The sequence below is a fragment of the Cervus canadensis genome, chromosome 30 (assembly GCF_019320065.1).
Source record: "Cervus canadensis isolate Bull #8, Minnesota chromosome 30, ASM1932006v1, whole genome shotgun sequence".
Lineage (NCBI taxonomy): Eukaryota > Metazoa > Chordata > Mammalia > Artiodactyla > Cervidae > Cervus > Cervus canadensis.
In genome coordinates, this window is record NC_057415.1 from 18,436,147 (window position 1) to 18,463,949 (window position 27,803).

A 27,803-nucleotide genomic window follows, 5' to 3' on the forward strand; every position below is an offset into this window, starting at 1 on the left:
TGCAGCTCAATGCAACCCAACCAAAAAATGGGCCAAAGAACTAAACAGACATTTCTCTAAAGAAGACATACAAATGGCTAACAAACACATCACTCATTATCAGAGAAATGCAAATCAGCACCACAATGAGGTACCATCTCACGCCGAACAGAATGGCAGCCATCAAAAAGTCTACAAAAGTGCTGGATAGGGTGTGGAGAAAAGGGAACCCTCTTATACTGTTGGTGAGAATACAAACTAGTACAGCCACCATGGAGAACAGTGTGGAGATTTCTTAAAAAACTAGAAATAGAACTGCCATGTGACCCAGCAATCCCACTGCTGAGCATACACACCAAGGAAACAAGAATTGAAAGAGACACATGTACCTCAGTGTTCACTGCAGCACTGTTTACAATAGCTGGGACATGGAAGCAACCTAGATGTACATCGGCAGACGAATGGATAAGGATATGTGGTACATATACACAATGAAATATTACTCAACTATAAAAAGGAACACATTTGAGTCAGTTCTAATGAAGTGGATGAAACTAGAGCCTATTATACAAAGTGAAGTAAGAAGGAGAAACAGGAAGGGAAACACCAACACAGTATATTAACACATATATATGGAGACAGCAAAAGAGACAGATGTAAGGAACAGACTTTTGGACATGTGGGAGAAGGCAAGGGTGAGGCAATTTGAGACAATATGTATATTGAAACATGTATGTTACCATATGTAAAACAGGTGACCAGTGCAAGTTCAATGCTTGAAGCAGGGCACTCAAAGCTGGTGCTTTGGGACAACCCAGAGGGATGGGGTGGGGAGGGACGTGGGTAGGGGGTTCAGGATGTGGAGACAGCCTAGTTCTATTGACACCTGTGGCTGATTCATGTTGATGTATGGCAAAACCCACCACACCACAATATTGTAAAGTAATTAGCCTCCAATGAAAATAAATAAAAATTTTTTAAAACAGCAAATTAATTCTGAAGAATGAATTAATGAGCTGGAAGATAGAATAATGGAAATCACGCAATCACAATTAACAGACAAAAGGACAAATGAAAAAAAATGAAAGCAACATATTTGACCTATGGGATGCCAATTTACACATAATAGAGATTCCTGAGGGAGGAGAAAGAGATAAGGGGATTGAAAATTCATTTGAAAAAATTATTGCTGAGAACTTGTTAAATTGAAAGGGGGAAAATATCTAGGTACAGGAAGTACAGAGTGTCCCAAACAAGATGAACCCAAATAGACCTATATCAAGACACATCATAATTAAAATGATGAAAGTTAAAGAAAGGATTCTAAAGACAGTAAGAGAAAAACAGTCAGTTATGAGGGAAATCCCAGTAAGGCTATTAGCTGATTTCTCTACAGAAGCGTTGCACAAAAAAAAAAAAAAAAAGAAGCTTTGCACGTCAGAAGGAAGTAGCACAATACATTCAGTCCTGAAAATAAAAAGCCTGCAACCTGGGATACTCAACCCAGCAAGATTATCATTTAGAAGGAGAGATAAAAAATTTCTCAGATAAGCAAAAAACTAGAAGAATTAAGCAATTAAGCAATACTAAACCTATTCTAAAGGAAATACTGGAAGGTCTTCTCTGAAGAGAAAAAAGCAAGTATCTATAGGGAAGGAAAAAAAATCACAGTAGGAAAGGCAAATATATAAAAGGATTGAAGATCACTTAAGCTAGTACATATGTTTTGAAAAGCAATAAAATTTTTTGTGAAAATGATTATAATAAATAGCAAAAGGATAAACAGAAAGTATAAACATAGGATATAAAAATCATAAAATGGAGAGGAGTAAGAAAATGTAGATCTTTTAGAATGTGTTTGAGCCAATATGACTACCAGTGTAAAACAAGTAGATACAGTAATGAGTTAACATACTTGAAAACTGGGGTAACCACAGGTCAAAAGCATAGATTCACAAAAACGAAAAAGAAAACTCAACACTAATATAGTACGGAACCACAAAAGAAAAAACAAGGAATTCCCTGGCATTCCAGTGGTTAGGACTCTGTTCTTTCACTGCCAGGGCTCGAGTTCATTCCTTGGTCAGGGGACTAAGATCCCACAAGCCATGCAGTGTGGCCCCCCCTGCCCCAAATTGCTTTCAATGTTAGTGGACTAAATGCCCCAATCAAATGACACATAGTGGCAGACTAGATAATAAAACAAGATGCTGCCTACAGGAGACCAACTTTAGGGTGAAAGACATACATAGATTGAAAGTGAGGGAATGGAAAAAGGTATTTCATGCAAATAGAAATGACAAGAAAGCAGGGGTGACAATACTTATATCAAGCAAAATAGACTTTAAAACAAGACCCATAAAGAAAGATAAAGAAGGACACTGTATATTGATAAAAGGGTCAATACAAGAAGATTCTACGCTCACTAACATATATGCACCCAATATAGGAGTACCTAAAACAAATGCTAGCAAGAAAAAAGAAAAATTGATGGGAATATATTAATAGTAAGAGACTTTAACATCCCACTGACAGCAATGGACAGATCTTCCAGACAGAAAAATCAATAAGGTAACAGAGATCCTAAATGACACAATACAACGGTTATACTTAACTGATGTACTCAGGACATTACATTCCACCCCCCCCCCCAAAAAAGAACAAAACTGAAAATACATTCTTTTCAGGAGCACATGGAACATTCTTTAGGACACAAAACAAGCCCTAACAAATTTTAAAGAGCGTAAATAATTTCAAGTATCTTTTCTGACCACAGGAGCATGAAACTAGAAATTAACCTCAGAAAGAGAAGTGAAAACAAGGTTTCATGGAAACTAAACAACATGCTACTAAAAAACCGGTGGGTTCATGATGAAATGAAGAGATTTTTAAAAAAATTTCCTCAAAATAAATGGCAATGTAAACACAACTATACAGAAGATGTGGTACATGTGTACAAATGGAATATTACTCGGCTATAAAAAAGAATGAAATAATGCTGTTTGCAGCAATATGGAGGGACTTAGAGATTGCCATACTGAATGAAATAAGTCAGATAAAGAAAGACAGGTATTACATGAAGTCAGATAGAAAAAGACAGATATCATTGCTTATACGTGGACTCTTTTTAAATGGTACAAATGAACTTATTTACAGAACAGGGGATCTTCCTGGCTCAGAGATCGAACCCACGTCTCTTACATCTCCCGCATTGGCAGGCAGGTTCTACACCACTAGCGCCACCTGGGAAGCCCCTGTGTATTTATGGAAAGCGGCTGTTAGGAGGAGCCCTGTGTTGTTGGATTAGAATTGCTAACATCAGCATGAACTCTCAGTTTTCAACATAAATGCATGCATATATAAATATGGATGTAAATGTGTGGTGTGTGTGTATGTATGCATGTATGTATTGTATGCATTCTTTAGTTCTATCCACTGAGAATGCCTGCAGGCAACAACTCTTTAACAGTAGTGACCACACCTAGCATCTGGACTTGGTTTCTAAATATCATTTTTCACCATAAACACCAGAACTTATTAGATCTAATTATGAGGAAGCACACACACCCAAATTGAGGAAATGTTCTACAAAATAGCTGGTCTATACTCTTCAAAAGCCAAAGGCATTGATATCAAGGACTGAGGAACTTGTTCTAAAGTGAAATAAATGAGAAGACAACTAAAACTAAGTGTGTGATTCTGAACGTTGTGTAGTATGATTTTACCGTAAGGAACATTGAGATAATCAGTGGAACTTGTGTGAGGTCTGAGGAATAGTGGGCAACTAATAATATATCAATTATAATTTTCTAATTTGGGGGAATTTTGGAGAATTTTTTATGGGAAATATACACTAACTTAGAGTAATGGAGCAGCATATCTGCAGCTTATTCTCAAATGGTTCAAGGAAAAAAATTCTTTGTATTATACTTAAAACTTTTCTATAAGTTTGAGATTGCATCAAAAAATAAAATCCTCTCCAAATATTTTTAAAATTAAAACTAAATTGTTCAATTCTGTTGAATGTGTGCTAAGCAGTAAAAATAAGACAAAAACTATAAAAAGGACCATCAGAGACCTTAGTGAGAATGAAACAGGTCACAAATGAAAATATCAAATGGAGTCAAATTTTCTTTTTTAGAATTTTATCTGTAAAGGGGAGGCAGGGGATAGAGGGGCTCTCTGAAGAAAGGGAATTATAATGAAGGATCTGGAAACAATAACTATTAATGTTGGTAAAAATTAAGATTTGACCGCAATTGGGGGAGTCTTGGAGGAGTTCTGTCTTCAGATATTTGAAAACCTTGCAAGTCATAGAGATGCTGTATTTTTCATTTTTAAAGGGAGGGGCCAGGACCAGTGTTTACAGAGAAATGGATTTTGACTCCACAGTAGGAAACATCCTGAGCTGTCAAACAGTTGAATAGTTAATTGCCTTGTGAGAAGTGAGCCTCCTGTCATAAAAAGTGGGAAAAAAGAAGCTGAAAAGTCAGTGTTCTAGTCTAGTTCCTGGAAATGACTCGTTTATTGACTAGGACTGAGACTACATAGACATGTGACTAAATGGACATGAGACTCTATGGACATGTGTTTGAGCAAGCTCCAGGAGATGGTGAAGGACAGGGAAGCTTGGCGTGCTGCAGTCTGTGGGGTCGCAGAGAGTCGGACAGGACTGAGCAGCTGAAGGAGAACAACAGCCTTTCTCTGTGGCTGTCAGAAAAAAGTTTCTTCAGCTTTTAGGTGTCTATTGAAAATATGGCCCTTCATAAAATTACTCTTGCTTAAAACACTTCCATTTTATATAAAACATGAAATAGAAATTAAGTAGTCTTGTTTCTCCTTTTATTTAAAGAGAAGACTTCATTTTTTCCTATTGGTAATTTAAATAAATATTAAAATGTTAGTCTGAACAATTTATCATTAGCAATCTATATGATTCATCCCAATTTAAAAATTTTAATTGATTTTTAAGATGTAATACAAAGTCTTACAGAGGTGTGAAACAAAAAGTGTGAGTATTAGTAACTAAATTGATCCACAAAATGAATAACTATTTTTAAAAATAATACAGAAAAGAGAGACCAATTTGTACTAATTTGGTACAAGTTCTAACATCTTTTATTCCATGAATTAGAAGATAATCCCTTTAAAGTCATGGCATGATTTTTTTTGGCAACATTCTGTGAATGAAAACATGGTCATGTGGAGATATGGATTTCTGAGGTCACAGAGGTTGGCAAAATAGCTTACCAGAGACAGCATCTCTTGATCTTTATTTTAATGCTGTGTTCCTCTCTGACCTCAGGAAAAACCTGTGATTTGCTAAAAATATTACTCCTTTCCACTTCTATAAAGTTAGTTGTTCAAACATGTAAAGACTCAAGTAAATAAAAATAGGAGCTTTGCACACCAGTCCTATCATCTCTAGTTTAATGAAGGAAAAAATAGAAATAAAAAATTTTAATCCTGAAAATATATAATACCTTATTTTTAAACAATGTAATTGATAATAGCCTAAATATTCAACAGCTCAAGAATGACTAGGTAAATTATAATGCATCAAATTCTTGTGCATCCACTAAATGAAAACGAGAAGACTAAAGCAAAATGGGAAGGTGTTGGCTATGCTGCTTAGAAAAAGCAGGGGAAATTATTTGCAATTATGACTACAAATATGTAGAAAATCCACATGTCTGTGGACAAATACCAAAAGGAAGATGAGTTTAGGGGTGGAATGAAAGGTACTCTTCCCTATTGTAACGTCATTTGGCATAAATAAAAACTGATTTTTAAAGGTGAATTTGGCTATGAATTGGGCATTTTTTCAAGGAATAGTTTGGAGCTTGCAACAATGAGGTTGACAATTCTGACATGTCTTGGGGAAGTGGAGGCCTCTGCCCTGTCTGTGGTGCCCACAGGTGGGCAGCACTCCAGTTCAGCACCAGACAGTGCCAGTGTGTCCCGGCACCCCTGGGTGCCCCAGGTGAGTGAGCAAGGCAAGAATATGCTGAGAGGGAGGACTGCAGTCACCTTTTGGATTCCTGTTTGCCTTCAGCTCCACTTTTCTGAAAGCCCAAACTCAGTGTCCCTGTCTGGTAACCAAGGCCACCAAGTGGTTGCATGTTTATTTGAGGCCAGCCCAGTCCTTAAGATTTCACAGCAGAAATTATTCCTGAGATGATACAAAAATCTTCCCTTCCTTAGCTTGGTCCAGACAAGTCCTGTCCTCATCAATTTCATTCTCATTTTCAGAACTGTTGAGAGCAGAGTCACTTGGACGCTCATGTCCTTAGAGCTGCACAGATCAGGCATTTCCTGCTCACTGGCTGAGGCCTCCTAATTGCTGCCTCACGTGCATTTTCATCTCATATGGAGATTGCCTGCTGGGTTTTCTCTGGCACCTTCTCCTTACGGACTCCATATTTACTGACTTAAGGGTCTTGTTGCTGCTTGCTTAGACTTGAAGTCCTGGCATGCAGTGCAGTGTCCGCCCCTGTACTATCTTGCTCCCACACTTACTGTCACTGTCCCAGCAGGCCCTCAGTCCTTGACTCCAATCCCTGTCTTTGCAGGGAGTGTTAACCGTGAGAAACTTGAGTCAGACTTCTGTTCCCCAACAGCAGACTCAGACTTTTTATTTTGAGCATTTAGGGCTTCTTGACATCAGGTTCCAACTTGCCTTCCGCACCACATCTTCTCTACTTTCCTTTCCTTTAAAACTGTGTGGAAGCTGTGCCTTCTGAATAGACTACATTAAAAGAAATTCTTTTTCATTGCTGTTTACAAAATGACAGGGGCAGGGTGCTACACTCAAATTTAGACACCAAATTGAGCTGCTGTATCTTATTTGACAAAACATACCCATTTGAAGAAATGGGGGTGTGTTTTAAAAGGAGCAAGTTTTAAAGCATTACTAATTATTAAAATAGAACAGAACAAAGCAAAGAGCCCTATCTGTGACAATAGGTTGTTTCCATCTACGCATGGCCAGAATACCATTTGGAGAAACAGAAAGAGAAAAAGGCACCGCGTGGGGTGAGGTTGTTGCAGTTTGACATTAACAAGAGAGGAGGCGGACAATTGGTGGTTGTTAGAGTTTCTGTGTTCTTTATATCCTTTATCCTCAAGTTGCAATCTCCCCCTCATCCAGTTCCTTTAAAAAATGTGATACTTAGTGGATTTTCTTCCTATGTCTCTGCCAAGACGTTATTGAAGCTTCTCTTTTCCCCTTAGTCAACAAGAAAAGACACAGAAGCATGTCTTTTGAGTTTTTGAGGGCTGTAGTTATGACTGCTGTAACTATCCAATAACCAAGAATTGGATTTTCACATTCTGAAAATAGAAATATGAAAATAAATGTCTTTTGGTTAGTATACCAGCCCTAAAGATGTCTTTATTTCTTCTATCCAAGCATTTCTTAAATTGTTCTATAAAATAATATAGGGTTTGGGGCTTCCTAAGTGGCCCACTGATAAAGAGTCTACCTTCAGTGCAGGAGATGCAAGTTCAGTCCCTGGGTCAGGAAGATCCCCTGGAGAAGGAAATGGCAGTGCACTCCAGTATTCTTGCCTGGGAAATCCCATGGACAGAGGAGCCTGGCAGGCTATAGCCCATGAGACTGAGAAAGAGTCAGATATGACTTAGCAACTAAACAAAAAATAGAGGGATTTTTGGTTTTGAAAAGTGATGTTTTAATAATGTTATAGGTATCTCGTATGTCCCATTTTATTACAATTAACTTTTTATTTGCCCTGTTTCAGAGAGGAGTAGAAAGAGAGTATTTTTCAAAATGTTCAGAGAATAGATATGAAAGGAAGAACAAAATTTAGGTATTTTAATAATGTGTGTGTTTGCATCATAAAGACATTTTTCTAAATTCATTACAATATTTTAGATATAATTCTCTGAGCAGTCAGATCTTTTTGAAGGTATTTGAGAAACAGTAGAAAAGTCACATTTAAGGTATAATCTATTTAAAATACATGTTATTCTTCCCAATATTCGAACAATCTGTTCTAAATACAATCCATTCATAAGGGATTTTGCTTGTACAGATCTGAGTGGGAATCAGTACTTTCTTTGTTTGTCACTATGGAAACAAGTCAGCCTATCCTGAACGGCTGTTAGATCACGCAGAGTGATGCTCACGTTCTCAGTGTAACTTCATCATGGAGCAGGCTGGCGCTGACATCTCGCCTCCAGCTCTTCCCTCCTGGAAGCCCAGTACCATGCAGGATCCACCCCGGAGGCTCTCCGCTGTGCCATTCCTCAGCTCCTTTTTCGAGGGCCGTCGCCACTCTGCCTCCGACCCTATCCTGCGGCTGCAGCAGGCGCGGCGCGGCTCTGCTGCCAAGGTGCTCTCCTCGTCTTCTCTCCAGGTGATGGTGGCCATGTCCTCTGTCAGCTGTGCTGAGAGAAACCCAACTTGCCCCGAGAGAAAAAGTAAAGTTCCTTTTCTTCTTAAAGATTGACACACCTTTGAGTTTAAATATAATGATTGTAAAGAAGCTATGCTGTGTTTATACCTTTTAAAATTTTGAGAATTCTGCATTATACTTTTTATTGTCTGTTATGCTATGAGATTCAGTAGACATGTAATAGGAGATGAAAATGCTTGAATATTTTATGTTTTTTTCATTAAAAATGTAGTTCTTGTGTAAAACTCATTTCTTTGTAAAAGATCTGTAACAGTTTCTTCCTTTTCATTACCAGTAGCCCATATGGAGATTCTTGTGTGCAAAGGCCTTTTCTGAAGTGAAGGCTAGTGCACTTATATGAAAGGGAAACAGTTTTATTCCTGACAAAATGAAGGGGATTTAGCACCAGCTTGTCATATACAATCCTGAGAGAAATTGGAAGCTCTTTCCCTTTTTACTGTTCCATTTGGAGAGTAGGATTTTAAATCTTCCCTTCTTCGTATGTTCTAGGAAATTCAGGACGTCCTACGCCAAAATATACAAAAGTTGGAGAGCGTTTGCGGCATGTCATTCCTGGACACGTGGCCTGTTCTATGGCATGTGGTGGCAAAGCTTGCAAGTATGAAAATGCAGCCCGCTGGGGTGAACAGGAACAAGCTATTAAAGGTGTCTACTCATCCTGGTAAGTGATTCTGTCAGTCTTTGATAGCTCCCACCTACTGCTAAGTAGGAAAAGGAAATGGAGGTATAGGTGATGGCCACAGGCAGTAGCCTGTAGAAGAAGGAATGTGGGGTTTTGAAGTCAGAGGACCTCATCTTCCATCCCTGGCTTCCCCTCTTGACAATCTGGCCTACTCACAGGCACTCTGAACCACAGTTTCCTTATCTGTAAGATGGAAATAATAAAACCATCCCTATAGGATTATTTTTTTTAATAAAATAGAATGTTGTAGGTAAAGTATCTTAAAGAATTGGTAACTAGATAGATTTTAAATTTCAGAGAGTGCTAGAAACAATTAAAATATTCAGCTACAAATTTGAGAAATTTTGAGGTAATTAGGTAGTTTTTCACTTTCATGCAGGTGAACTTTAGCCTTATTTTTATTTTGTTCCTGTATTCTGTATAAAAGGATGCATTTTCATACAAATACGTACACTTCCAGTCTGCCTCAGTAGAGGGTGATATAAGTTGTCGGTTCAGTAGATGATGTAAAATGCTTTCATTGTTTATGGTATGTAAGTATAATTCATTCATTATTGAATCATGCTATTTTTATTATTATTAGCAAATTGTCAAGTATACCCTTTTTTGATATAGTGATATCTCTGAAAAATTCTGATATTTAAAACCATATTTGGAATGCACTCAGAGGAATTCACTATTTAAAGAACTCTGCTGGTGAATCATTTTATAGAGTAAGATTCCATTTACAAATTTGATATTTGTCAGCCAGTTCACTAGCCTCCAACCCTGTACTTTTTCATATTGGATATGTTGGGTACAGGTATAGTGTTATAGTCTGGGATCCACTGTCACTACCTTCATCACTACCTTTCTTAAAGAGTGTCATGAAAAAGCAAACACTACTCCTGAGATGTCGTCAGATACATAAATTTATAATAATGCAGCTTAAGGTCACATTAATATTTCTGGTTTATTGTTGACTAAACTATCTTGTTTTCACCTCTGCTGCTTTCACATTACATCTCTCCTAATCTTACACTAAGTGCTGTTAAATTTGCAAGATCCCAAACCTTCGTGGTTCCCTGTTTTTAGATATTGCCCCAGGCACGAGAGATGGTATCTTTCTGAATCCTGACCTGCTCACATGATGTCTCTGTTACTCCTCTCAGGATCTTGTAACCCACAGCTTGTGACAGTCTATCTTAGGTATCTTTCACCAGACCACTGGTGAGAAATCTGATCAGAACAGAGGGAAGTTAGAGCCCTAGTGAGAGTGACAGCCATTTACTGGGCCTCTATCCATTTGTACACTCAGTAAACATCCATTTGGTTACAGGCCAGTCACAGTGATAGACATTTTGAAATTATTATGGTCATAAAACCCTTTTAAGTAGGCATTGTTAGTGTCATGTTATTGATAAGGAATTGAAGTCCAGAGAGACTAAGTAATTTGCTGCACAGCTGGAAAATAGAAAAGCCAGCATTTGAAACCAGGCCTGACTGACTCCAAAGTGATATTTTTTCCTAAATTACAATAACTCAGCATTTATGCATAACCACATGCCAGGATTTATGCTAAAAGACTTTACAGTCACATCATATTGAATTCTTACACCAACCCTATGAGGCAGGCACTATTACCCTCACTCAACACATTAGATGACTGAGGTACAGATAAATAAGTAACTAAAAATGCCTCCCAGCTGGCCCTCCTCATTTAGTCAGTAACCTCTGGATAACTAATCCAGGATGTTACTTTTGCTGCCAGTCGAGGTTTCTCCATCATTCTGTCATGTCCGCTAGAATCTCATGAAAGTCCTTGAGGATACTTTGCTGGAGTCCATAAATACGTTATGTTCTGGAATTGTTTCCAGGATTTAAGAAGTGAGGGTTTCTTAGAGCCATAATCATAATACAGAATTGAAGCCAGATTTGTATAAGGAGATTCTTACCTTACAGTATTATTGAAATCATAGAAAAAGTAAGGGCTTGAAATCTTGCTTTCTCAGTTCTGTGCATTTCATCAGTCCCTCCTCCCACTGTAGGGTCACTGATAATATCCTGGCCATGGCACGCCCATCCACTGAGGTCCTGGAGAAGTTCTGTATCATTGAGCAGTTCCGAAGGTAAATGTTGCATGTTTATCCACTGTAATAAGCCAGCTTATGTCTTCTTTTCCACTGCTTTTGACTTCAAATAGAAAAGTGCTTTCATTTTACCAACAGAAATGTGAAGAACTTATTTCAAGTAAGATAAAGTTTTAAGAGTAGTTAATGTTTATTAATACCAAAAATGGTTATTTTTTTGTTAACACTACCTCCCCAATATGACTAATTTTTTTCTTTTTCCTTTAAGCCATGGCATAAAAAGTATCATTAACCTTCAGCGTCCTGGTGAGCATGCCAGCTGTGGGAACCCTCTGGAACAAGAAAGTGGCTTCACATACCTTCCTGAAGCTTTCATGGAGGCTGGCAGTAAGTCCTTCCAACCTCTTCTCCATATGTTACCAAGGACAGAACTCAGAGACTTTTGTCTGCTCAGTTCTTAGATTAAAAAGGAGATGGAAACAAAGTTCATGCATAGTAGTAGGGCTTCTGAAAAGTGAAGATGAGATAACTTTGTCTTTAAATATCTTATTTAGTATTGATGTTGATAGTACAGAATTTCTTTTTTCCTGTGAGAGAGATCTTGAGAGAAGACCTTATAGAAATAATACCTGCATAATTAATATAAACAGTATGTCAGACCTGTCATCTCATTTAATCCTTAAAGCATTCATGTAATACGGTTGTTCTGAGACTTCCCTGATGGTCCAGTGGCTAAGACTGTGCTTCCAATGCAGGGGGCCCGGGTTCCATCCCTGGTCAAGGAAGTAGATCCCACATGCTGCAACCAAGACCCAGCACAGCCAAATAAATAAATGAACGTTTAACTCTGTGTGTGTGTGTGTGTGTGTGTGTAGTTGTTGTTCTGCTTCACATATGAGGTCACACAGACTGAGAAAGTTCTGACTTGCCCAGGATTATACAACTTAAACATAGCAACAGGATTAGAACCCACGACTTATTTGTGCTTTTACCTACCGCATAGCTCTACCCTGTGGGCAGGATGCGGGGATTCTTTCTGTGACGAGTCTAGAAGCTCTGTCACAGGAGCTGTAGCGTAGAATCCACTGAACATGTATCATTCACACCAAGCTGGAAAGGACCAGGCTCTGCCACTTCTACAACCTGAAGTTCATGTTCGCTTTTTTATCCCACTAGTTAGAAAAATCTGTATGTACCACCCCATGTCATTTATCAGTCAGTTAGACATGTTTTAATGCTTAAACAAAGTTGCATGCTTTCCCTCCATGGTAGAGTAATTTTGGCATAGGTCATCAACTTTAATGTATAATCCTGCTTTTCATTAATTATTTCTGAGTTTCAGCAGGAAATGTGTTAAATAATACAGAATATGCTTTTTAAGAAATGCTAACAGTAGCTTTACTGGAAATGGGAAAAGCCTGTTATTTTAGGTCTACACATCTAGTGAGATCTGCGTGTTTTACAGCTGTATACTGTCATGGCTTCACTCAGTTTTTTCAAATGTATTTGCAAGTATTTCTCCTATATGTTGATTTCTTCTTGTTCTTTCTCATTGTCCAGTTTATTTCTACAACTTTGGATGGAAGGATTATGGTGTAGCATCCCTTACCACCATCTTAGATATGGTGAAGGTGATGACATTTGCCTTACAAGAAGGAAAAGTAGCTATCCATTGTCATGCAGGGCTTGGTCGAACAGGTAAATTCTAGGGGGTGGTTTTATTGCCTTTCTGTGTATTTAAACATATAAGGAAAAATATTTCCTAGTTCTTAAGGATAGTTTTCAAATTCCTATCAAAGGTTTGGAGTCAAATGGAAAGTCAATAAAAGATACTTGAAATATCTTAAATAGATAGTTTCAGTGACCATATATCCATGAGAGTATTTTTTGAATAGTTTAGAGTTAAAACTGCATCATATTGAGAAATAGGTAGGTTTCCATAGCTAGCTGAATGACCTTTCTGATTTTCTTCTTTAAAGGAAAAAAGTCAATACTTTTGTTTTTAATACATGTCTCTTTAAAATTTTATCTTCCTTAACCAAAATAATAATGGAAATAGCAAGCATTGTTTCATCCAATAATCTTTTTAAGTTGTTAGCAACACTAGGTTTTGAAGGAGGTTAATTTGCTGTATCTAGTAAGTGGCAGGACCATGATTTAAAGCCATGGCTATAAGGATTTTGTTTGTAGAGTCTTAACTGTGCCTGCAATTCTGTGTAAAAATCAATGATTTTACTTTAAAATGCAGCAGAATATCAGTGCAATGCTGATACTAGGGCACAAAAAGGATGGACTCTTCATTGGTCATCTAATCCAGCCAGACACCAGAGTTTTACTCTGTTTACAGTGTACCCATGTATTTACCACTGGCCTTCCCACTTACTGGGGTGCATCTTCAGATGGGGACATAGTTCTGCTCCAGATTGTCAGCTCTCATGGTTGAGCCGAGATCTCACTGTTCTAGGGATTCCATGTGATAGTTCTGCAGATATATCATACTTATCCTAAAGAACTGCCTTATCCTAGTGAAAAAGATACGTTGGACCTTACCTCATACTAGGAAAACAGGCATTTTTCAGAGGTTCTGATTTTCACATGTAATGAGATTCAGAACCTTCGTGAATCACACAGATGTCTTTTGATTTGCCTTTTACTTGATGTTAATTATTTTATTTAAATTAATTTATCACATTTTTATTATTCATTTCAGTTTAGTATTAATGATAGTACATAATTTTTACACTATTAATGTGGTCTTCCTTAATATTAAGTACTTATAGAAAAGTATCTATGATCTAGAGGAAAATATATATTAGTTTAGGCATTAGTTTAGTCTTAAAGAAGAAACTTCAAGAGAGAAAATAGATTGTGAGAATGAATAGTTGCCAAAGATAAAAATACCCAAGTGGGAAAAATGCAGGTCTGGAATGTGCCACCAACTGATGTCAAAGATGAAAGGGGTGGGAAGTTTCAAGCAGAATGTATGGAGTGATTGAATAGAAATTTTTAAGAACTGTTCAAAGTGGAAAGCAGTATTGTCTTTCTTCCATGTTGGAGTTGGGCATAATGAGGGTAAATGAACCAGGTCATCAGTTCATTCAGTCATTGCCCTCCACACTCAGCCATCCTCCCTTACTCCACACCTACTCAGGTTCACTGTGACAGTGCTTGTGCTTGCCCTGGGCTACAGAGGTGACCAAGGGTTCTCAGTCAGGGGGAGGGTTACCATAGAGACAAGTAAATAGGTGAACCCCTGTACCAAAAGTTTAAAAGTTATCATTGTTCTTAAAATGTTCCTGTATTCATATGGTTTCCTAATACATATTCAAATTTTAAAATCATCAAAGAGAATAAATAAAAATGTAAAATTTTCTCATGCCAATCTTCATTTCTTCATTGTTTAGGTGTTTTAATAGCATGTTACTTAGTTTTTGCAACAAGAATGACTGCTGACCAAGCAATTATATTTGTTCGGGCAAAGCGACCTAATTCCATACAAACTCGAGGACAGCTACTCTGTGTAAGGGAATTTACTCAGTTTCTGACTCCTCTTCGCAATATATTCTCTTGCTGTGACCCCAAGGCACATGCTGTCACCTTAGCACAGTATCTCATTCGTCAGCGACATATGCTTCACGGATATGAGGCACGACTTCTGAAACACATACCAAAAATTATCCACCTCGTTTGCAAATTGCTGCTGGACTTAGCTGAGAACAGGCCAGTGGTGACAGATAAAGTGGCAGACATACCTGGCCTCTCAGCTGAAATTGAAAAGACTGTTTCTGAGATGATCACAAGGCAGCTGGATAAGGAGTTACTGAGACATGATAGTGATGCATCAGACTCTTTCACCCCCAGTGCAGTGGTGATGGATTTTGAGAATCAGGATGTGGTTCTTTCCAGTGAGCAAGAGTTGAACCCTCTTTGGAAGAGGCGGAATGTTGAGTGTCTTCAGCCCCTGGCTCATCTGAAAAGGCAGCTCAGCTACAGTGACTCAGATTTAAAAAGGGCGGAGTCACTTCTGGAGCAAGGGAGGACTCCATGGACAGTGCCTGCCCAGGCCTTGCTTTGCCATAATCCCAGGCAGCAGAAGCACATAAGCCACTGTTACTCCCCACAGTCTCCACAGCTAGATTTAAATAAGGAAACGCTGGTCCGCAATACATTTTCTTTCTGGAATCACACTAAATTTGGAATCCCAGAGGGACTCAAAGATGATGGATCATCAGTGTTCCATAGGACGAGCGTTCCAAAGGAGGTACAGCGAAGCAGAACCTTCTCTTCAGGAATTTCAGGTTCATACAACCCTGGGGAGCCAGTCGCACCAAACTTTGCAAATATTCCTAAGGAACCAAACTGTTCTCAACAGAAAGTGTACCACTGTGAGTGTGAAAGTCGTGGTGGTTGTGGCCCAAGCTCTGTTGCAGAGGATGGTGAGACTTGCCGCCGCCCTGTGGACTGTGGGTCCAGTCCCAAAGCACAGTTCTTGGGGAATGAAACTCAGAACAGCAAATACCTGTCTGAAGTTGCTGCACATGTGGCTTTACAGTCTGAGTTGAGTGTTGAAGCAAGGAGAATACTGGCAGCCAAAGCCCTGGCAAATTTAAATGATATTGCAGAAAAGGAGGAAGTGAAAAAGAAGGTAGAGATGTGGCAGGTATTTGTATTTCATTTAATTATTTATGAGTAGGAAATATTTTTGTCAGAGCAAAAGTAGTACATTTTCCCAAGTTCATTTGTTTTCAGGAATTTGAAGACATGTTGGTATAATACATAACTTTTGAACGTCAAGTTACTCAACTGTAATACCACATAGCTGTCATTGAAACAACAGACACAGGTCTCTTGTATAGGTTCATTTCAGTCTCTGTGAAAGAAAGCACTTAGTGCTTAGCACTCAGGGTGCTTGACTGAACATGGCAATGAAAGTGATTGATGGCAATAGTTTCCTTCTTCCTTGCTGGGCCTGTGGGACTGATGGCCAGATGGATAGAAAACTGTAGGAACTGACCTGAAGCATCTCTAACCTGAGCCCTAGCAGGGAACCACACTTTGAGAACCCCGAGCTGAGAGATAAAATGAAGTAGAGACAATTCTTTCCCAAAGCTCATTAACCCAAGTATCAAGGAAGGACAGAAGGATAGTGATGAATGCTGACTGCTCAGCAGTCCCTCCCCAGCCCACCCAAACAAGGCAGGTGTTGGATTCCAGAAAGCAAATGCGGGTGGCCACAGAGCCCCTTTGTCCACTAGTTTTATCTGAGATTGAGTCCCTGAGTTCTATTTCTTGGCTTTAAGCTAAATTAGAATGTGACATTTTAAACTTTAACATCGTTTTGTGTTGTACTTTCATGAGGGAGCCGTCTTAAATCATGCTCTCTGCCTAGAATGAGCAGCTGATTAGAGAGAAGACAGGCCTTATGAACCTAGTTATGGTAAACTGCCCAAATGTGGGGCTGACCTGGGGAGGCCTAGCTCAGTGATATTTTGGCGTGTTAGCCCATAATGTACCATGAATTATTTGTAACTGTTTTTCCGTCTCCTACCACTAATCAAGCAAGGTGTGCACACTTTCCAGGAGGTCAGGCCTTCCAGACGTAGAGGCAAGAAGAGGAGGCATGGAGCCTAACTGTATGACAGGAGGAGAGCACTTCCACGCATGATTTTTTCATCAGAATTGTGGTGTTTTGCTTAATCAATAGTTAAACGTATTGCTGTCTTCCGACATGAAATATTTTCTTTATTTCATACTCCAAGCTGAACAACATTCCACTCAGTGGACGGGTCTCTCCGCATAACTGAGCCACAGTAGCTAGCGGCAGGACCTCCGGTTTCAGGCTCTATAGCTCACCACCCCATCATGGGTCTGCCCAACATGACTGAACTGTTTGAACACATAATATATACAAAAGCATTTTCTAGATGTAGATACAACTCTATCCTTTGGATAGGTTTGCCTTTTTTCCTTTCTGGATTTTATTGTGGGTCTTTCAGTAATAAAGAAAATCAGTTGAATTCTGTGCACCCCTTAGGCCCTTTCACATTGTTTCATGTGATTTTCACAGTAATCCTGTGAGACAGATGATACTATTTACAAATTCTTTGTTAATCTTTCATTACTTACGAACTAAGTATCACAGGTGGGGAAACTCACAGAGGTCAAGTGATGTGCTTGAGGTCACGTGGTCTGAATGTAGCAGAGCTAGGATACAGTTCATGTGTTTAATACTTTCCATCATCCCTGATGTTTTTCCTAGCCCCATTGGAAATTTTCAGAAAACAGCAATGATGTAACGATCATTTTACTAAGGGGATCTTTGAGTCATGTCATTTCTGCATAACATAAAATTGAATAAAAGCTACTCTGCTATGTACATGATCTATGAGATATGATGGACTATCTCATAACTAAAAGTTTGGACTTATTTATGAGAAAATAAAGAGAAACCAGTGCTGGAGGACCCTGATAGCATGAGAAAAATATCACAGACTGGGGTAGAGCAGATCTGGGTTGGGAATGTGCTCTCTTAGTTTGGGCTCCGGCAAGTTACTTCTTCTTTCATGAACTTCCCAGTACATTCATCAGTAAAGGAGACCTCCATGCTGGGTTGCTATACGAAGCAGAGAAAAATCTTGTGTCATCATTCCTGTCATACTATAAGTATTCTATGAATATTAGGTGGGGTGAATGAATGAATGGTGGTAATTATTCTGCTTATTACTATTGCAAACATGTATTTTATTTATTAAAACATAAATCTGAACCCTCTCAGAATTAAAAATAGTTACCTTACTTTCCCCCTTACTCTCTGTGAGGTAAAGTTTTAAAATCTCCTTAAATTATCTCCAGGCATTTGGATTATTGGCAAAACTTCCTAGTTGTTTTACCTTATCAAATTCAGAATGCAGGACTTGGTAAATTTTACGTGGGATTCTAAAAAGGAATTTGAAAGAAATAGTTTATATATACCACATTTATTAACTTTTTGGCACTTTTATACTTTTTCATTTACCATTCAACTTCCTTGCAGTAAATATTTGTTTTGTTCTAAGGAGCCTGAAAAGACAGCTTCCTTCTTGAATTGTTTCTGTATTTTCTGAACGAAATGGAGAACTCAGGTTAACTAAGCCTTCTCAGTATCAGGAGCTTTAACAGCCCTCTCAGTTTAGTCATCCCACCAGTGGGGTGGGAATGAACTTCACAAAGGGAAACTGAGGCTTAGAGAAATTAAATGTCTTAGCCCAGGGTACTGAGTGAAAGGGGGACCACTGGGAGGGGTTCCAGTCCCCACCTCAGAGCCTGAGACTTTACTCTCCTGGAGAGCCTAAGGCTCATCCGATGTCAAACCATGCCTCCCTGCCCTCCTCTCTCCCTCACTTTGTCCCTCTCTCTCTCTGTTCCTTTCCCTCCTCTTCTGTCCCGTCCTCTCTCCTTTCTCTTTCTTTTTCTTTCTCCTTTCCTTTTTAGAAAGAACTAAATTCCCGAGACGGAGCTTGGGAAAGAATATGTGGCGAAAAGGATCCTTTCATCCTGTGCAGTTTGATGTGGTCTTGGGTGGAGCAGCTAAAGGAGCCTGTGATAACCAAAGAGGACATGGACATGTTGGTTAACAGATGTGCAGATGCCTCGGAAGCACTGTTCTTGTTAGAAAAGGTAAAATAGCTGTTGAACAGTTGATGAAGTTAACTGAGGCCCTCAGTACAAGTTTTACACACTAAAAATAACCATTTTTTAAAAAAGGAGGACTCACAGAATTCCATATTGAGGTCTAATTTAAAATTTTCCAAAGTAAGGGAAGAAATGCACCCCGAATATAAACATTCAGAAGATACAAAAATAAAACTGGAAAATACCCATAACCCCAGGTTCAGTTCAGTTCAGTTCAGTCTCTCAGTCATGTCTGACTCTTTGCGACCCATGAACTGCAACACGTCAGGCCTCCCTGTCCACCACCAACTCCCGGAGTTTACCCAAACTCATGTCCATTGAGTCGGTGATGCCATCTAACCATCTCATCCTCTGTTGTCCCCTTCTCCTCCTGACTTCAATCTTTCCCAACATCAAATGAGTCAGGAGAGCTACTTTAAACATTTTCATTGAAACATTTTCAAGTTTTTTCTTTCAGTCTTATCAATACTTATGTTAACTTGGTAAAAGTTATTTCACATAAAATGTTATACTTCATTTTTGCTCAGAATTATAACATAGATGTTTTTCCATGTGTTTTTCATAAATGTAAACTTAAATGGGTAGATAATGCTCTAACATGAGATATGTTACAACTAATCACTTTCTCATTTTCAGGTATTTGTTTCTACTTATTTACTGTGAGCATATAATGTGACTAACTGAAGTGGGTTGGAATATGCATTCATTTGTATTTCTTTAAAAAGGGTGTGTGTCACATATACATTTATGTGTGTAATTTGTGAATGTATACAATATAGAAGGAAAAATAAGGAACTGATCATGATGGTTGCCTTTAGAGAATAGTAATCGGAGACAGTGGATCTAGAAAGCAAGAGAGACTTTTCATTGTAGATTCTTTTATACAATTTAATATTTTTAACCATGTGGAGATATTAAATTTTCATCTGTAAATAGGATTTGTTTTGTTTTAGGAAACAGTGTTACCTCATAATCAGCCTTGCGTAATCTGCTATGCTGTGGTATAAACATTTCATTGCTTCCAAATCTTCTGCTACTAACTACTGCTTAATATAGACACACAGAGATACACACAGGCATTTGTGCACAGTTGTGTGATGCCCATGAGCATTTGAATGACAGAGATGAATCCAGAGCAGGGATAAGGAAGGCAGTTAACTTTGACGGATTGGGTGGCAGTGGGCCAGGCCCTTGCTAGGTCATAATTTCTGTTTTCACCTTTGTTCATCTCCCTTGCTCAGAGAGGTAGAGGCCCCATTTTCAGAAGAGGGAATGTGAAGCTGTCTGCCCACAGCATGTAGCATGTGTCAGAGCAGGATACAAACTCTGGCACTGAAGTCCTGTACTTTGCTGTCTCATTGTGCTATTTCCACATTATTCACTCCAGTCCTCACATTCAGGGTGTTTACATTATTTAGAGTTTTGATACAGATCACTGTAATGATAATTTGTGATTGCATGTTTTTGTGCATTTCAGATTATGTCCTTGGAGTAGATGTTCAGAAGTAAAATTAGTGACTCAGTGGACAGGGTGTGTTTGATGCAAATTGCTCCAGTAATGGGGTTTCTCCTTTGCTTCTCCAAAGGAAACAACTGTTAGGAGTTAAGCTGGGGACACATTCTTCAGGGACCTTTCCCCTTATGCTTTAGCATGTTCCTGGATGACTGTGGTGGTCTTTCTTCTTCTGTCCTTTCCCATTCAGTATTGTCTGCAACTGGTAGGACATGATGAAGGTACTGAGTGCTAAGTACTCAGCTGTCTGTACACATATTGTGTGAGGTGCCAGCGTCTACTAGGTGTACTGAAGTGACTGTGTCTAGAAACAGCAAGAATGAATCGTCTTCAGTACACTGCATGGAAGGTGTTTGATTAAAAGTTCCACTTATCTTCAGATTCAACTATATTTTGTGTAATAAATAACCAGCTTTGATATTATCTCCTGACAGCTGTTCAGATTAACATATAACAGTAAACATTGGTAGAGCCCTTGGTAGATAGTTTAGTATTTGAGGTAGTGAATACTTGATTGCAAACCAGTTCTTGGCTCAGCAGTTGTTTTGAGTTTATCTCTTGAGGCATTTTTCAGACAACTTGTTTGATTTTGATTTCTGCAAAACAGGGCCAGCAACAAACTATTCTTTGCGTGTTGCATTGCATAGTGAGCCTGCAGACGATTCCTGCAGACGTGGAGGAAGCTGTCCTTGCCCGCGCCATTAAAGCTTTCACTAAGGTGGGTTGCACTCCTCCTTTCCACTTCAGACCACAGTCAGCATAATCTTAGTAAATCAGAATCCAGAGGTCATCAGCCTTCTCTAAAATAAAACTTTTGGCCATGTTTCCCTTTAATGGAAATATGTTTGACATTTCATGAAAGTTACAGACTTTTGGCTAAAAAATACCAGTTTCCTAACAATGATATAAGAAAAGGCTGAACCGTGGGCTTTTTGAAGGAAAACTTTGAAACAAAGAACTTTTATGTAGAGAGAAACAATTGAGTGTTGAGGAAATATTTTTAAATCATGTGCCTAGTAGAATTCTAACCCTAGTAGAGAATCTTTTCTTCTTGAGCCAGTTCTACCTTGGGTCTGAACAAGAAACCACCTATTGAGAGTTTAACATCCAGCTTTGGCAGTTCAGTACCGTGTCTGGTTGGCAAATCCTAAGTAAAGTTTCCTTACCATGCACATCCTTTTGTCCTGCAGCAGTCTTTCCTGACTGAAGAAAGATGCCAGATTTCATGCCAAGAGAAAAGGTTCCCCTCAGCTAATTTGTTTTGTATCTCTTGTATGTGATACCAAAATATCATTAAACAAAGAACCCTGTTTTTTGATGACAGTGTCTTTGGCAAACATTTATATTAATAGCAATTGTTATTTGTACTCATTCACCAGTCTCTTTCCCCATCCAGTCTTCCCAAAGTGATGTCCTTCTTACAGATTTCTTTGTTCCTCATCAGGAGCTTTTTTCTTCATCTAGAGCTTTACAGCATTAACCACTTCGCATCCTCTCAGTCAGTCTCTTTGTGACTGTTTCTGAGTTAGCACATCAAAACCAAACTATGTGATCTTTTACAACTGTGTTTATGTTTTCATAGACCCAGAGATTACCTGCTCTGTGGAGAGGGCTGTGGTTTGGTGTGTAACAAAGTATGCAGTTCAGGCCTTACTAATATTATTAAGTTTTTCAGATAGGATAGACAAAACAAGATTAAGATAAAGTTAAATTTCTGAATTTAATTAAAAATAAGTCCTTAATACTGGTCTCCCTGAAAGCAGTAGGAATTCTTTACAATTTCTATTGACCTTTCACAGTGATACTAATAAAAAGTTAAATATACTGGTTGTTCCAAATCTGTCTATAAAAATGTTAGAAGACTGTTCTTAGGTCTCTCCCCTTGTGTACAGTCTTAGGAATAGAGGCCCTGATAGCTTTTATTCCAGACTAGCTCATCAAGGAAATCTGTGTAGCATCTGCTTCCAGTGTAATAGATAAGATTTTCTTCAGGCCACAGCTTAGCAGCCTTGGCACAGCTCCCTCATCAGACACTGGGGAGTTCCTCAGCGGGGAGGCAGACTCCTTGCTTGTGTGGCCTCCACTTGTGCCGCTCTGCATCACCCCCAGGGGGCTTGGAAGGCAAGGGAACCCATGTGATTATGGAGCGTGTGCTGCCTTCAGTCATAAAGTTGTTTGACCCAACACTGTCATGTCTTCTGCCAATGTCCTCAAGTTGTGTGAGACCCTTCCAGCCCCCCTGGAAGGCACGGCCTTCCTGTCTCCCTCCCGAAGGGAAGGGATCACTGGTCAAGGAGTCCTGATCTTTTCCTAAGGAGTTGCACATTTGGCAGTGGGAGTAGGGTGGAGGTGTGGTGATTGCTCTGGTTCTCTGTCCTGTCTTTGCAACCCTGCAAAACAGTGAACTTGGATAAAAAATCCAAATATGTGTACATGGTGCCTTCCCACCAGTGGGAAAGGAAATAAACTTTTACAGAGAGGTTTTTACATGTGTCATGTCCGTGTTAGATCTTCATATTTTGTACTCACAGAAATCCTAAGGAGATGGATGTTGTGATCTCCATTTTACAGAAAGGTTAGATATGACACGAGGCTACAATTGCTTACAGAGAACTAGGCTTCCTATTCAGGTCACCTCGGTGCAACACTTAAGCTGGTGTGCACTATTTTAATAAGGAGACTTTTCCCTTAGGCCAGCCATGATTAGTCTCTGGATTCAAAACCCCCATCACACTCACTGTTGGCTTGCCTCATGAGTACAGTACCTATCCAGGCACTAGATTTAATTGTTTTAGTTTTCATTCGTAAGTGCAGTATTGACATAACTGGCAGTTCTAATGTAGTACTTTAATTTAAACTAATATGTGAACTGTATTGTGTGTCCTTCTTAATTATATGTAATTTTGTTTGTAAGTCTTTGATTTTCTCCATCCCCTTTCTTTCCTTCCAGAATAAAGACTGGTTATAGTATCCTGAATTCCTGTTATAGTATACTGAATATAAATTTTCTTTATCACTAGGTTAATTTTGATTCTGAAAATGGACCAATAGTCTACAACACCCTGAAGAAAATATTTAAGCACACACTGGAAGAAAAAAGAAAAGTGACAAAAGATAGCCCTGAGCCTGGCATTTAGTGACGCTGACTTTCCCTTCATGACTATTTCAGACTTGAAGATCTGGGTGGCATTTCTGCTCATAGCTGAACAAATTGAAGTGTGGAACTGCCTCATTTCATAGCACTTTATTTCAGATGCTCTCGGTTTGTGCTCAGAAATGCTTGTTCCTGTTTGGAGCAATTATTTATTTTAAAATATCCTTCAGTTACATTTTTATGTTAAAAAATTGCCATAAAGTTGGTGCCACTTCTTTTATTTATGTATTTATTTAACTGAATTAATATTGTTGTATTAATATTTTAAGAATGTGGTGTTTACATCCTTGTTCTTTTTTGACATTTTGGAAAAAGTTATAACTCTTCTTTCCGAAACAATTATTTTATTGATGGAGCTCTTCTCTTTATTGATGGAATTATCTGTTTACGAAATAGATAATTTTAATAGTAAAACTTTATTGTGTATGCCCTGATACATGACCTTAAGGAAGTCACCAAGTGTCTTAAACTGTATGATATTTGTTATAAGAAGGCTATTGTTACAGCATTTTAAAGGATTTTTTTTACATTTGTTTGAATTTTTGTTTTTTCTTTTTATAAATGTGGCAAAGAGTCTCAAATGTATTATTTTTGTGAGTGTTTTAGTTTTATGTTAAAGGATTGACAGTACAGTGTTTGGGACTTTTTATTGTAGGAAATAGGCTTCCTCTTTGTCAGGCTTCCTGACAGCCTCACTGACTTCTGCTGTCACAGGCAGAAGGAACAATTCTTAATACATCAAGCCTTATTCCCACTCTCCTGGGCTGTTGCTGAGCTGAGCAGCATCTTTACAGAGAAAGTAGGATCGGTGACAAGCAGTGTAGGAAGCTGTAGGACTCCAGCAGAACTGTCTTACAGCGGCGGGCGCCATAGCCACAGCCACTCCCCAGAGGCAGTTCTGTTCATGCTGATGTGATAGCATGAGCACCAGCCCACACATCCTAAATCTGCTGTTGCATAGACCCAGTTGCCTCAGGGCTTTATCTTTGGTTGCTTTTCTGTGAGAATTTAGATCTTTAAATTGAATTTGACTCATTGTAGGTTGCATTCACCCTACTGGTTTTAGATAAGAGGAAGTAATTGCCTAAATTATTTAGTTCCTTATAGACCAAACTATCAGTAATCAAAGCCATTAAATACTATTTAAGTGAATATATGGGGCACAAGAGGCCAAGCCTCTCTTTTTTTCCCAATAAAAATGATATTAAACCAGTTTCAAGCTAAAGCTACTACTTAATCTTAAAGACAGAATTTCAGAGAGAGTAACTGATTTACAAGAAATGAAATTTCTCCAACTTGTACATTTCTGAATCAACTCTAGCACATCAAAAATGTCTGTCATTATTGGTCTTACTAACTAGTGGCAAATGCCATACTGTTTGAATTTTTAGGAAATCAAATCCAGTGAATTTTAGTGAACTGGTTTGCCCATTCCTGACGTTTCTTCTTTTCAAGTGCCTGATCTGGGAAAGACAGGGAGAAAACAATTACATTTATCCAAAGGTACATTATAAAGATATGTATTTTATACCTAAAAAGACATTTATCCTCATCTTTGTCAGTCTAAATGGACAGGTGCCACCATGGCTCATCTGACAAGTGGCTCTTGGCCTGTGCATCTGAAGTCATCGTTTCGGATTAGAGGGTAGATCCTGCACGGCCATGCTGTGACCACAGCAGTGCGTGTCTAAAATCTAAGTGCACCAGTCTGAGAAAGAGAGACGGTGTGATTAATCAAGCTGTATACAGGTTTTGTATTTATTTGAATAAAAGTGGGGGAAAAAAGCACATGATCTTTGTCTTGTACTTCTTTAGCTTAGTGCTCTTGAGATCCTGATAATAAAGATTTGGCTTTGTGATTAGGATTTCCTAATGAGCAGTCTGAGTTGCAGGCTGAGTAGTCAGCTGGCCAGGCTCTAGTCAGCCCCGACACTGTTGGTTCAGAATGACCAAGGGATGGAGGCAGGCAGATAGAAGGATTCTAAGAGGAATATGGGAGGAAAATCTCAAGGTCAGCAGGATTCCTGCCTTCCAGTATTTGAACTGGTGAAGAGTTCTCTGTAGCCCAGAGGATAGAAGTCTACCTACTAGAAGAAGTTACAGGCCTGCAAAAATTCAGCTCAGCAGGATGGAAAGGGCCAAAACTGCCATTCAGAACTTAACAACCATGGCTGAGCACATGCATTGTCTTGATTACTTCTCTTACCAGACCAGGAGTGAAGTACTTTTCATACTTAGCTGATGAAGGAATTCCCCTCTGACTGACTTTGAGGTATGTTCTCCCTCTTGAGGCCCTTTCAGCACTAGACTCCATGATGGCATAACAGAGCACTGCATTATCCATAACTTCAGTGGAAATATCCTGCAATTTTTGTCCTCTGAAAAAGACTGAGCTCACTCTATTGCTATTATATATATGTGTGTGATACACACAAACGTATATATATATATATATATATATATAGAAAGTGCATGATTTCTTGCCACTTCTGTTTTTTTCCTGTTTCAGAGAACTTGCTGATGCTCTTTGAGATGAAGTGCTGCTATTTTAAAGTTGCTTCATCTGTTTGCATAACTCAGAAACACTATACTGATCTACTTTCTCATAGCTTCAACAAACTTCCCAGTTCTATCTGAGAAAGAGTATGTGCTTTCATCACTCTGGATTCCATGAAAATAAACATATATCATACTTCAATAGAGAGGAAGTTTGTATATTTTTCTCTTAAATGGAGGACACTTGCTTATATGCTTGGGTGCTATTTCTGGCTGTTCTCTAGAGGTCTGAAAAAGTTTCCAGAGATAGTATGTTGTAGACAGAGTGTGTGCCCCAAGTTCTTGATATCTGAAGGCCCCCAATAATTTGAAGATAATTTGAGGAATTGTTTAAAAGTGACAGCTTACTCATAGGATCTTTGTTGTTCAAAATTATTAAACATTGATACATTTTCAGTAAATTAAGAACTACATTTCCTTTGGTGCTTGAATGTGACCCAAGAGTAACACCTTACCCAAGGAGCTCTTTCCAGTGTTGAAGTGAAAGTTGCTCAGTTGTGTCCGACTCTTTGTGACCCCATGAACTATACAGTCCATGGAATTCTCCAGGCCAGAATACTGGAGGGGGTAGACTATCCGTTCTCCAGCAGATCTTCCCGACCCAGGAATTGAACCAGGGTCTTCTGCATTGCAGGTGAATTCTTTACCATCTGAGCTATCAGGAAAGCCCTAATATCTGGGCTTACTTGGGGATCAGCTGGTAAAGAATCCGCCTGCAATGTAGGAGACCTGGGTCGATCCCTGGATCGGAAAGATCCCCTGGAGAAGGGAAAGGCTACCCACTCCAGTATTCTGGCCTAGAGAATTCCATGGACTGTGTAGTCCATGGGGTCACAAAGTTAGACACGACTGAGTGAATTTCACTTTTCAGTGTTAGGTGGTTGAAAATTATTTACATATAAAATGGCAGGAAAAAGATTCAACAAATCCTGTTACACATCAGTGGATTATTTTTTAGTTATGCTTTTAAGCATGAGCTGATCTCTGATTAGCCCAACACTGGCTGACAATAAAACTGATTTACAAGTAATCACAATGGAGCCATTCAACAGTAGAGCTGTATTGAACCTTCATTCTAAATAGTCGATTAAAATAGCTAGTCACTAAAAATAATGTCCCAACTAGATTTTAATATCATAAAATCTTTTGCCCTGAAAAATAAAAGTTTTATACATCCACTGCAATTTACATCACAATAGAAGGCTATTATGCCCTTGCCTCCTGGCTTTCTTGATTAAAATTAAATAATGTTTTACTCTTCAGAATGCCTCTTTGGGAGAAAAGTTATATTTTTAGAATACATTCCTACTTACCTAACCATTTGATTACAGTCTGCAAATACTAATTGGTTTTGATTTAGTGAATTGCCTTTTCATTTCTTTCTCCTCTTAAAAATAAAACAGACTACTCAGACATTGAATTATGTTGAACCATATTGAATGGCCATTTCTGCAGGTCAAAATTATCAAATGTGGGCCATTTTATACAGTTCAACCAAATACTAAATTTAATTTTCCTGGGGCCAGTAGGTGACATTTTCTAAATTATTTTAGCAAAGTTTAGATGATCAATTACTTTCTAAGAATATCCTTTATGCTCAGAGTTCCAAAACAAATGAAAGCGATTAATATAGAACTATTCTTTCAGCAACTGATTTGTGCTCCTCTGAGCTTCCACTCTGCTGATGCTGGGGACACCCAGGAATCATTGTCATTCATCCCTCCATCAGGAGCCAAATCTA

The 27,803-nt window shown here is 38.6% G+C and overlaps 1 protein-coding gene across 3 annotated transcripts in view; it reads left to right on the top strand.

The window, feature by feature from the left end:
- The window catches only part of PTPDC1 (protein tyrosine phosphatase domain containing 1), a 70,278-nt gene extending 44,984 nt beyond the window's left edge, over positions 1-25,294 (top strand). For 2 of the 3 annotated variants that reach the window (XM_043453283.1, XM_043453284.1), the window contains 8 exons: positions 8,907-9,078; positions 11,127-11,207; positions 11,437-11,555; positions 12,729-12,866; positions 14,573-15,828; positions 18,639-18,824; positions 20,960-21,070; positions 23,373-25,294. In XM_043453283.1, coding sequence (XP_043309218.1) covers positions 8,907-9,078; positions 11,127-11,207; positions 11,437-11,555; positions 12,729-12,866; positions 14,573-15,828; positions 18,639-18,824; positions 20,960-21,070; positions 23,373-23,489 — 2,180 coding nt within the window. In that variant the 3' untranslated portion in view covers positions 23,490-25,294. Of the gene's footprint in view, positions 1-7,626; positions 8,422-8,906; positions 9,079-11,126; positions 11,208-11,436; positions 11,556-12,728; positions 12,867-14,572; positions 15,829-18,638; positions 18,825-20,959; positions 21,071-23,372 lie in introns of those variants that run through there. The other variant, XM_043453285.1, reaches the window with a different exon arrangement.
- The last annotated feature ends 2,509 nt before the right edge of the window (positions 25,295-27,803 follow it).